The 12,504-nt window shown below is 41.6% G+C and overlaps 1 protein-coding gene across 2 annotated transcripts in view; it reads left to right on the forward strand.

The window, feature by feature from the left end:
• Positions 1 to 10,486, forward strand: part of POU1F1 (POU class 1 homeobox 1) — a gene marked incomplete at its 5' end in the record, with an annotated part of 62,925 nt that extends 52,439 nt beyond the window's left edge. Inside the window, 7 exons of one of the 2 annotated variants that reach the window (XM_081001556.1) lie at positions 660 to 801; positions 5,259 to 5,324; positions 5,462 to 5,579; positions 6,782 to 7,020; positions 7,953 to 8,117; positions 8,461 to 8,521; positions 10,206 to 10,486. In XM_081001556.1, coding sequence (XP_080857682.1) covers positions 660 to 801; positions 5,259 to 5,324; positions 5,462 to 5,579; positions 6,782 to 7,020; positions 7,953 to 8,117; positions 8,461 to 8,521; positions 10,206 to 10,419 — 1,005 coding nt within the window. In that variant the 3' untranslated portion in view covers positions 10,420 to 10,486. Of the gene's footprint in view, positions 1 to 659; positions 802 to 5,258; positions 5,325 to 5,461; positions 5,580 to 6,781; positions 7,021 to 7,952; positions 8,118 to 8,460; positions 8,522 to 10,205 lie in introns of those variants that run through there. The other variant, XM_081001557.1, reaches the window with a different exon arrangement.
• Positions 10,487 to 12,504: the final 2,018 nt, after the last annotated feature.

Consider the following 12,504-nt stretch of genomic DNA (forward strand, 5'->3'; position numbering starts at 1 on the left):
AGCCTTCTTCATGGAATAACATCTATTTACGGATCTCTTCATATAATCCAAAAATTAAGAACCAAATCTCATTTCTATAGTATTTGGTTTTAATTTACATGTATAACTTTTGGATTTGGGGGGGGGGGGTTGGTAAGATTTTGGTTTTTCAACCTTTTGCTTTGTGCAGTGGGGATCTCTGCGTGATTTGAGTGTTTGTTTTTTGGCTTTTGGGGCAGGTGTTCATACGGTTGGATAACACTGAGGAGTTTTCCGCAACTATCATATGAGCAGAAATTGGGGTAAAAAGACTCCCTCCTGCAGCCTTATCCAATATTGTTCCTTCACAAAAGCCTGCTTTAAAAGAACCTGGGGAAAAATTGGGTCTCTGGTTTCCCCTCATTAATTGGGTGTCTGTTGCATTTGGGTGGGGAGGAAGGAGGTTCCTAAGTGATCAGGCAACTTGGCCAGGCAAAGCACATTAAAATGGATAAAGGGATTTCCTGACAGTATAAATACCTGCACACGACTTCCCTGTGCACCATAACCCATGTTATGTATATATGCAAGGGAAAGTGGTAGCAATCGAATCCGGACTGCTGGGAACTGCATAGGGTAGACTTGGGAGAAAAGCAAGGCAAGGCATCTCTTCGTTCTTCCTTTTCTGTTTGCTTGTGGGAATGAGTTGTCAAGCCTTTCCTTCAGCTGACACCTTCATCCCTTTGAATTCAGACTCGTCACCCTCTCTGCCTCTGATAATGCATCACAGTGCTGCAGAGTGCTTACCCGTCTCCAATCATGCCACCAATGTGGTCTCAACAGGTACTTTTTTTATTCTATCAGTGTTGCTCTTCTCAATGTGCCATGCCTTGGCATCTTTCATATGCTATGAAAGACCTTGAAGGAAAAACTTTTTAAAGAGATCAGGTTTTCTGAGTAAATAATTCAAACTAAAACTACCAGCGTGCCAGGTTTAATTGCGTATGGTGTAGTCGTTGTTTTTTTAATTGCCACATTAGCTTTCCAGTAAAATCTTCACAATGGCGAAGCTGGATCATCATAATGCATCATCAAAAGGCTGGTGTCTTATTTACTTATCTGAGGTCGTATTTCTTTAAAGTGTTTCTTAAATGTTTCAACAGATGATTCCAGGGTGGTGTACAAACGTGTGAATAAAATCAATTCACACAACGTACAAAATTTAAAACCATTTAAAAACAAGATGAAACATAAATCCAAAATGGTAAAAGCGTATCACAATTCCTAAAACCATTTACAATCTAAAATGTCTTATTTCCTACTTCTCAAAAATTCATACTAAAGAATGGGAAGATGCATTATATGAAGTGGAAAATAAAACCAACCAGTTTGAACATATGCCAGCACTAAAAATCTAAGGTGATACAAATATTAACCAATCTAATAAATCCTGTTTTCAGTTGCATGTCTTAGTATGGCATTATTAACAATTAATTTTCATTTGGACTCTTCCATATGACATTTTATTTTTGTTGTTGCTGCTGCTCTAGGTGGTGGTATATTCTGCAACATGTAATTGACTCATTTATACTGAATTTGTGGTGGTTTATATTGGAGCATCCACACATCCTTCTGCTTTATTAGTTGTTCTGCAATGCTTCCTCAATGTTACTGCATTATTGTCATCTGGAGCTACACATCTTGAACAAGAGTGCTATAAAAGCTATCTGGGAGTGAAAAACAAAAAATAACTTGGAATGTTTGTGGTATAAAAAATTGAAGGATTTTAGCAGGAACATGCACTGTTTGGGAACAGAAGAGTTTGTCTGCCTCCAAAAGCTTGGCAAACACAAACAGTATTGAAAGCGGGATTGTATGTATAACCTCCCAGATACCCAAATAATCATGAAAGCACAATAAAAAGGATGCTTGGAAGGGCCCTTAGAGTTGATCAAAAGCATCAATTTATTCCAAGTGGCGTGAAATGACATTTCAACCTTAAATAAAATCATTTGTATGCCCATTTTTTCAAACTCCAGTATGTGTGTTTAAGCAGAAGGGAAAACAGAGTCAGAAAAAGCTGCTACCTAAAACCCAGGGAGGGGCACAGGGAGTGGGAATTAATCTATATTGAAGGTACATCAAAAAGAGTTTTCACCAACCAATAAAAGTTTGATAAGGAAGGAGCCAACAAGCCTCCTAGAGGGAATTCCATAGTCTGGGCTGCAACCATAGATACTCTGTCCCATTTTCCTACCACCAGCATGTCTGAACCCAGCTGGAAATGGCCTCAAAGATCTCAGAAATTGGGTATGATCGCACGATGATCCTTAAAACACCTTGGTCCTAAATCTTTAAAGGCAGTATTTGACACTTTGAACTGGGATTGGAAACACAGCTGTATCCAAGGTCAGCCTAAACAGGAAAAGTGGGCCATGGGTTCTGAACTTTCTGCCACATCTGCATTTGTCTCAAGTCACACTTTCAAACACTTGCAAGGTTTTATATAACCTGCCAGAGAGTTCACAGTTTCAGAATAATTTTTTCGAAATAAGAATTGTTTCAAGAAGCGCCAGAATTAGGTTTGAGGGCTACCTTGGCAAAGTTCTACCTGGTCAACCTCGACTTCACCAATGTCTTCCCCACTAACACTACCACCCCCTCCAAATAATTTTCTGGTAGTTGTGGACTCACAACTAAATGCTGCACTATGGTCCCAGTGACTGGCCATGCCACATCAACAACAATAAGGCAGACCACTCAGAAGGAGGCAGAGGATGCCTTGTGCTGGTTTAGAATAATAGATGCTCCTTGGGAAGGCAGGGAAATATGATTTTTAAGGTAGAGATCCATGTCCCATTGACAGAGGCTTTTGTGTGGCGTTCCTTCATCGCTCCACATCTGGTTTCTCCCAAATGAGTTATATCAGTGATGCATGAAAGTCATTGTGCTCAGAAACTGCTACTCTCTCGTCTGCCCTGCAGGCAATTTAAGCCAGGCTCTTTTCAGTTCCTTAGGTTTTCTGTGACTTCAAGAGCTCTCCATTTTTAATTTCAGAGAAGCATCAAGATGTGTATTAAAGCAGATGACCCTGAAAGTATATTATACTGTATCCAACTATTTCAAAGATCATTAAGTTAAAACTTTTTTTTCTGTTACATGGGAGAAAACCAATTTGTGGATTCAAAAGAAATGAAGAAAGAAGCAGAACGCTGCTCTGCCGTTTTAATTTAATGTGAAATAGAATCCTTCCAGGAATATAATTCATTTCTATTTCAATGCCTTAAAACAAGAACTGTGGCTAAAAGAATGAAAATCAAAAATGGCTTGGCACACAGTGATTTATTTGCAATGCATAACCCCCCTGCCACACACATAGACACATATGCTTTTTTAAAATTTTGTGAATAGTTCATACTGTGGACATTTGACCAGCATGCCAGATAAGGACTGGCCTGTGATTAGTACAGAACTATATTGAAACTTGCATGTGTGATATTTAACAACTGGTTCTGTTTTGAAGTAAAACTGAATGCACTGATTTGCTGGCAAGGGAATTCCTTCTGTGTAAAATGGAATCAAACCAAAGAACAATGGGTATATTTGACTAACGCAGAAGCCATTCATAGTTCAAGAAGTAGTCAAATGTTCCTTTGATTCCTTTATCATCTGCCCACATCAGACTTGGCTATTTAAAAAAAAGAGAGAAGTTTTATTTTGTAAAATTTACACGATAAAATAAAATCTCATAAGCATAATTGATATTTTATGTGTCAAGCTTTTCAGTAATCACTATAACTAGCACACGATGGCCTACATTTACTGGACTTCTGTTCCACCTGCTTTCAACAACTTTGTCCTGCATGGTAAATCTGAGGTGCGTTGAAAGCTGGGTGCATGTAGTTGCTTTCCCTGAATGTACAGCTCAAATTTATGCACTTTCTTAAGATGCTCTCCAAAAGGTAGAGTATAGACTCAAGACAGATCCAAAATGTGAATATAATATATTATTTATTTGCTTGTTTATTTCATAACATTTGTACACAACTTGATTGTAAAAAAAAGAAAAGAACAACGCTCAGAGCAGTTTACAAAAAGATAAAACAATAAAATAAAGGGGGGAAATTACAACCATACTTTTAAAGCATATAAATAGAAGGTAAAATACTAAAGCTGAGTAAAATTAACTCCACTTTCTTAGTGTCTGGGTAGGCTTGTTGAAACAGGAATTTGTTTAGCAGGCACCAAACATAGAAGAGTGAAGGCACCTGCTTCATCTCAACAGGCAGGAAGTTCCAAAGTGTAGATGCTGCCACACTAAACAGGTCTTGTGTGGCACCCGTATGGTTAAGGGTATAGTATGTCAGTTTGCATTTCTTTGGTGCAGAAAGTATTGATCTGATGTGTAGAGATCTTTCCTATTCTAATTAATTCAAGAGGGTTCTGGAAGCTTCTCTGTGTGGAAGAAACAAGCAGGAAGTTCCTGATGTTTTGGGTTATTCCTTCAGAGAAGCTGAGTATAGCTGGCTTAAAATGGTTCTCTCATCTTTTCAGTCAAGGTCATGCTGACTATAAAAGGAGGGCCAGAAGGAGCCTGCGTTTCACTTTCTCTTTCTATCTCTTTTCCTTCTGGTGTCGTGTTCTGTACATAGCATGCTTAGTGTTAAGGTTTTAGACTTATTATAAGTCATTGTAAGTTAATTTAAGTCTGCTGCAGCTGGATTTCTTATGGACAGCGCCAATCCTGAATGTATTGGATTTGTGACCATTATGCTCATTTGCCTTCAGGAGCAGTAAAGCTTGGCTGGATGAAATATTAATTGCCTCTGGTCTATTTTGGGGGGTAATCCTGCAACATGTTTAAGGTTTTACTCTGCTAACTATACATTGGAATCTATTCTGGGTCAATATTGAGTAGAATTTCAATGACATACAGTGGTACCTTGGGTTAAATACTTAATTCGTTCTGGAGGTCCGTACTTAACCTGAAATTGTTCTTAACCTGGAGCACCACTTTAGCTAACGGGGCCTCCTGCTGCTGCCGCGCCGCCGGAGCACGATTTCTGTTCTCATCCTGAAGCAAAGTTCTTAACCTGAAGCACTATTTCTGGGTTAGCGGAGTCTGTAACCTGAAGCGTATGTAACCTGAGGTACCACTGTAGTATACTTTGGTTGGGTTGAAAGGATGATCTTTGGGTCCTTATGCATGTTCTTACCGGTCTCCTCTGTTTTGTTAACCCCAACCCCTAAATCTTCCTCCATATGCCTCTCCATGCCGACACTGGGAAATGTTCTATCAGGTCTGCATTATTCCATCCCTTCCTGCCATTATGGAAACCAGCAAGCTGCCTACGGCGTGATGGCAGGTAAGAAATGTTCCCTTAAAACCAGTGGGCCCATAAAGCGGGGCGGGGGGGGGGGAATACATCTGTAACTAATTCAGTTTGTCTCAACTGAAATGGTACTACTGCACTCTCAACTTCCCCTCCCCCTTTTTACCCAGGTATCAAGCCTGCAGGTCCAGATATGCTGGCAGCCAGCCTCTCTCAAAGCCGCATTTTGCAGACCTGCAGTATGCCCCATCCTAACATTGTGAATGGTGTTGGCACATTGCAAGGCAAGTCTGTCCTGTTTCATTTTGTTTTGTTTCCCCTAACTGATTAACCTTATTACATAAAAGACTTCAGTGCCCGAGAGGCATTCCTGTAACAGCGGTAGTTCAAAATCAAAAGGAGCAGGGTTTAAATCTTAATTGCCATTTAAAAACGATGAAAAGCCATACAGAATCGGGATGACTAAAAGAGACCTTGTGGTTGGAGCTAGTCATCATCATCGGGAATGAATGAATGAATGAATGAATCTTTATTTGCATCAGCCATCGGCCATAGCAATAAAACAACAGTACGATATACAAAGAATGAAAATAAACAGACAATTATATAAAATGCATTTTAGGGTTTATAATCAATAGTCAAATAGTGGATCTTATTCTGATTGCCCCAGCTAAAAACCTTGCAACCACTGCTGTCACCTGCTCATCTTGATGTGCCAAGAGAAAGGACACGGTAGCAGTGGTTGGGCGACCCGGAATGGACAATAAAAGAGGGGTGATGATCTCATTCCTCAAGTCTTTATAAAGAGTGCAAGCCAGAAGGGCATGCACCACCGATTCAGTACTGCCATCTCCACAGGGACATAAGTGTTTTTCATATTGAATCAGTTGGAATTGTCCCTCAAGTACAGCCATTTAGAAACGATGAAAAGCCACACAGAATGAGGATGACTAAAAGGGACCTTGTGGTAGGAGCTAGTCATCTTCATCAGGAGGGAATTCTGCAAACTCAGAAGTTGCCCCAGAAAAGGCCCCTTCTTGTCTATTCACTAACCAAATCTATTTTTCTGGTGGGAGATACGAAAGGACTTCTTAGCCTGTGGAAAGGTTCATATGGGAAGAGATAGTGTTTCAGATAGCCTGGCCCTCAGCTTTTTAGGGTTTTAGCACCTTTAGTGGGCTTGGAAGCAAACTGGGAAGCCAGCACAGTCTATTTGTTTATTCATTTCCAATATTTATAGGCCACTTTTCACCACAGAGGGCCACAGAACAGTTTACAGAACAATCAATAACACCAGTGGACATAAGACCTGGGTAATATGAAACAAGAATAAGCTATTAAGACTTCAATCCCATGCAACTTACCTGGGAGTGTGTCCCATTGATCTTGGTGAGGCTTACTTCTGAGTAAAAGTCTGTCTAGGATTGCACTGCTGCTAAATGATGTGAGCTAGGAAATTATAGCATTTGTTTTTGTTCTCCAACAGGTAGCCTCACCCCTTGCCTTTATAAATTCCCTGACCATGCGCTGAGTGCCAGTTCATGTGCTCTGGGCCACAGCTTTCCTTCCATGCACCCCTCCATCCTTGGAGATGACTCAGTCACTGATTTTAAGCAGGAATTCCGCAAGAAGAACAAGTCAATCGAAGAACCAATAGACATGGATTCTCCTGAAATCAGGGAGCTAGAAAAGTTTGCCAACGAATTCAAGCTGAGAAGAATTAAGCTGGGTATGTGACTCATTTAATTAAAGATGTTAGGAGATTTTTAAAAGAATCTTTTGTTTATGCTAAAGCGACAAATGCATGGATTGTGGCAGACTGATAATGATAAAATGGTCAACTTTCAGCAGCAGAGTAGAAAGGGCAGTGTGAAAGGTCCATGTCTAAGTACTACTGCAAATGAACTGGGTTTTTACCCAATACTGGAGTTTTTCAAGCCTCCCACATTCTTCAAAAATGGTGCACTGATATAAATGATCCTATGCAGGAAATCTAAATGTGAATGTCTTTTCTGAGTAGTAGGAAATGTATAGCACAAGCCTTATATAGTGCAAGGATAAGTCCCAGGCTCCCTTTTTAGTTTGCCTGCTTCTGTGTTAAAATTAAAACATTTTATTTTGTACAAGCAACAGGGAGTCTTGTGACAGCTTAAAAACAAAGAAATTTACTTTGGCATAACTTTTGTGGCATGTGGTGCATAAAGTGGCTGTAGATGCATTAAGCATTATCCATAGATGCAGAATCATCCTATTTACTGATCTCACTGAGGTCAGAAGAAAAAGAAATGCAGAGAGGTACAGGGAGTGCGAATTATGGCATTACCAGTGGCCATTCATGTAAAGTTGATAATTTGGACAGCCTGGCATTGGTTAACTAATTAGCAAATGCAGTCTCCAAGGTGACACAGGATTCTTTGTTATTTTTGCAGCCACAGATTAATGGCTTCCCCACTGGAAAACCTTTTCTGTGTCTGATTGGTGTGAAATCAAAATCAGGTTTTATTAAATGAAAGAAAAATTCCGGAAGAGCTTCAAAATCATCAGTGTATGCATATATATAGGTGGGTGAGTGGATGTGTAGACTGATAAATAGATAGGTGGATAAAGTGTTCCTATGCCAGCATCTTTCCCTGAGCTTGTAGGATTGTTTTCTTTTGGCAGGTTATACCCAAACTAATGTTGGAGAGGCTTTGGCTGCCGTGCATGGCTCTGAGTTCAGCCAAACAACTATTTGCCGGTTTGAAAACTTGCAGCTGAGCTTCAAGAATGCTTGCAAACTAAAATCCATCCTAACCAAGTGGCTGGAGGAAGCAGAACAAGTAGGAGGTATAACCCAAAATTCCACGGCTCTTCTTAAAGGAGATTTCCTTGCTTGTGTGCATTGAAACTGATGTGGAGCAGAGAACAATTTTCAGAAAGCACAGGCCTGCTCCAGCAACCCCTTTAGCACATTTAGTCAAGGGAGGAAGCAGGATTGTTCCCTCTAGCTCTGTCCCAGGTGCTAATGAACCAGGTGACAAAGCGCCCCCTGGGTCTTAGGTGTGGGTCCTATTTTGAAATCACTGAAATGTGAGTGTTTAGTTCACAGGAATTGCAGGTCGCAATAGCGTTTGATACTGTGCACGTTATCATTGGAAGTCGCTTTCTCTCACAATGTTCTGTTCTGCAGCTTTATACAATGAAAAAGCTGGAGTGAATGAGCGGAAAAGGAAACGCAGAACAACCATAAGGTAATGCGGCTGGATGCTGAACTGGGCTTTTCAGCTTTGGGAAACGCAGGCAGTCAGCCCTTGAGTATTCCCATCTGTAGGAATAGCCTCCTGAGGCTGCCATCCTACATACCAGGGGTTAGGGACTTTGGGTCCAGGGGCAAAAGGCAGCCTACCTGGTCTTTCTAGCCAGCCCTCAAGACTTTCCCCACATGTCCCCTAGGATGAACCCCCAATGGCCCTGCTCTATGCCACCCATGGGTGCTTTTGCGCGTCTTACTCATCTGGATGGATGATGGAGGGGTGTGTAAACTTCTGACTCTTGTGTGGCTAGAATGTAGCCTCCTGTGGAAAGGTAAGAGTCTTCCCATTGGCCCACTATTGCCTCGGGCCCGGCCCACTAATGCAATGCAGCCCTTAGGCACAAAGAGGGGACCCTTTCCTGCTATAAAACACTTGTCTGAGGCTAAGAACCTAGAATCATAGAATTGTATAGTTAGAAAGCCCCCCACCCCGGTGGCTTGTAGAATTAGGCTGCTTAGTTTTTTTCCCTTTAGTTGTTTTGTTAATAAGTGTTTTATAGAAGATGGTTGCTTTGCTGATGATTTGTAATTGTTTTACGGGCGATCTGTTAATTATTCTATGTGATTTATGTTGTAATTGTGATGGTCTGTTATGTTGTTTATTGTTTTAAGCCACTTTGTGATTCACATAAGTGAAAAGTGGCATAGAAATATAATGATTGAATGGGTCATCTAGTGCAACCGAATCCTGCCCACAGTCTTCCCTGGGTGGGCTCGAACCAACAACCTTCTGGTTAATAGCCAGATGCCCTGACCCATTGCATCACTTCCAAATACACATGTATAGGATTGCCTTGTTAATTACATATACAGTCCTTATATTTGGTTGGCGGGGGTGAGGTCCAAAACATCACACTATTTTCCTCCATATATCTAGTTACAGGTAGGTAGCTGTGTTGGTCTGCCGTAGTCAAAACAAAATAAAAAAATTCCTTCCAGTAGCACATAAGTTTGTTATTGGTATGAGCTTTCGTGTGCATGTTATCTGAAGAAGTGTGCATGCATATGAAAGCTCATACCAATAACAAACTTAGTTGATCTCTAAGGTACTACTGAAAGAATTTTTTTTATTTTGTTCTTCCATATACTTACAGTTGAGTTTATGGTCCCTTTAAAAGACCCGTGCTAATTCAATCTTCTACGATTTTGAATCGATAAAAACCACAAAGTTTTGTTTTACTCCACCACCCTGCCGATACTGATACACCCACCTATTCCTGGCTTGTTTAACCTCTGCAACACAAATACATTGCAAAGTACAACTTCTCTAAAAAGAAACCCTGAAAAGGGAACGTACCATCCCGGCTGTTTTGCATCAGAATCCTACCTGCTCTGCTCAGCCCCTTTCATGTCAAACATAAAGTATAATGCTGCCCCCTTGTGGTCAAAATTAAAAATTGTTCCGCTACGGAGGGAATTGTTTTTTGTTATCCCGCTTGGCTTTGAAAGAAATATACCCAGGCTACAAATGACATGTGGAAACCCAGGCTACAAATGACATGTGGATGTCATACTTTTTTTCCTGTCATGTATGTGAAACGCCTTGCATGAACTGGCCCATAGTTTCCATGCAGCCTGAGATACCAAGGATATGATCGAATTGTCATGGTTCTCCTTTCTAGCATTGCAGCCAAAGAAGCTCTCGAGAGCCATTTTGCAGAACAAAGCAAGCCCTCATCTCAGGAGATCATGAGGATGGCCGAGGGGCTCAATCTGGAGAAGGAAGTGGTGAGGGTCTGGTTCTGCAACAGAAGGCAAAGAGAGAAGAGAGTGAAGACCAGTTTGCACCAGAACACCTTCAATTCCATGATTAAGGACCACCAAGAGTGCCACTAGACTTTCTTGGAGTGAAGAGGGGTTTTTAGACAGCAATACTTTGAAAACTGGACTCCCTCCTTCCCCCCACCCCCCCAGGAAAAGAAACAGACATAAATGCAGGGCATGTAATGCTTACCACTTTTACAAGTTAGTCAAGCTGAATGATAAATAATTCTAGGGGTGCTTCATTTAAATACTGTGCAGTTAATACAGCCTAGCGCAGAAGCACCTTGTGCATTTTAGTAATGCCAAACATCGAAAACAGGCAAAGCAGGAATGAAGACTGCTTGGCCTATTTTAATACCACTATCTATAGTATCGGAGGGTGATGATGACTCCTATGGGTGCAGAATGCAGAAGTTAGGTGGTTAGATATTCACCTTTAAAGGGTGAACACTACTTGCATATTTTGGAGGGGGTGTTCTCACACATCCAAGTGCTTTGCTTTCTTTATTTTAGGCTAAAATCTTTTACTTAGTTGTTCACTGCTGCCACCATGTATCTAAATATCAAGTCAATTATATATACCATTTTTTTACCCACCCGTAGCTAGCTATGGATCAGCGTGGTACAAAACAGCACCGGCTCCATTTCAAAGTAAAAGGCAGAGTAACTTATTATTTATTTTAAGTATAAACAGCTGAGGATCTTAGCTTGTGTAGATACTATATGTTGATCTGTACATTAGGGTTACCAGACATCCCCGTTTCCCTGGATTTGCGAATAAGTCCCCGGACAAATTCCATCCCCGGGATGTCCCCGGATTTCATCTAATGTCCTCAGGAAACACAGCAGTGGCAGTCTCAGCAACCCAGAGCAGTCTGCTCTGGCTGGCTTCAGGAGCTGCTCGGAAGTCCCCATATGATGGTGTGCAGGGGCTCTAAGATGCAATTTCCGGGCTGCCTTCACCTTCCCTCTGAAATACAGTGTGAAGCTTCGCTTCCCAGCTGAGGGATCCCCACCCCTCCTGCTTGCACGCAAGTAGGAATGGGATTGGGGATGCTCCGATGGCAAGGGAGGCATCGCGCTGCCCGAGCCTTGCTGCTGCTGCCACTCTTGGCCCTCCTGCTCCGTCTTGTATGCCTGACCCACTGCACACTGCTTCCCCACCACCACCGAAGAACGAACAACTCAGGGGCTGCCCAGGCTCATGGAGAAAGGAGATAGAAGCCTCAGAGGAAGGGGAAACGTGGCGGTTGAGGTCAAGGCGGCAGCCGCCCCTCTGCCACCGCCATCGTTGCAGCATCAATGTCCCAAACATGTAGTAATTAATTAATTAATTAATTAACGTGTCCCTGGATTCATTGAAAAAAATCTGGTAACCTTACTGTACATGGTTTACTGTTTAACTCAGAATGGTTACAGCTAAAGTTACTGCTTCTTTAAGAAGAAGAAACTGAGAGATTTAATTTATCCCCTATGGTCAGTTTCCCTAAACCACTCCAACCCAGTTAATATTCATCCATCTAGGTGTGGAGAACTACACTTGCAGTCAAAACACCAAGGCTGCAGGCTGCACCCACATTGCTGCTCTTCAAATTTGTGCCTCCAATAATCCCTTGTCTGTTGAAACATGCAGGTGGGGAGGGGGTTTCTGTCACTTGTAATCTGCATTTCAGAAATTCCCTAGATCCTGAAATGTAAGCTCCGAAACTTACACTGAGATCCACAGACTAGAAAAACGTCATTTAACTTATACCAGCCTAATCAGTTTGGACAGAGATTGAGATGGAAGGGATATTTAAAAGCCTGAGGTTATGGGGAAATTCTGCTGACATCTATATGCTGTAGTCCTTTAATCCAAATACTCTCATTAGCGCCCTAGACATTAATTGAACTGGCTAAATAAGTTACAGCATGAAGCCTTTTCCGCTGCAAGAATGAGATTTCATAGGAAGGGAGGAAAAGATGACAGGAATCAAGGGATTTCAGAGGGGGGATGAAAAAAACTGTCAGCTCCGACTGGGGCAGGCTTATCGGTGGCATTGATGAGGACTCTCCTAGTTGACAGGATCCTTAAACCTAAAAGCTCCTTAAAGCAGCTGTCGCCTAATGAGCAGTTTTAGCAAACAGTGAGGGGCCTGCTGGTTAAAATATTGCCAA

This window comes from Podarcis pityusensis (assembly GCF_964106645.2).
Source record: "Podarcis pityusensis genome assembly, chromosome: 4".
Classification (NCBI taxonomy): Eukaryota; Metazoa; Chordata; class Lepidosauria; order Squamata; family Lacertidae; genus Podarcis; species Podarcis pityusensis.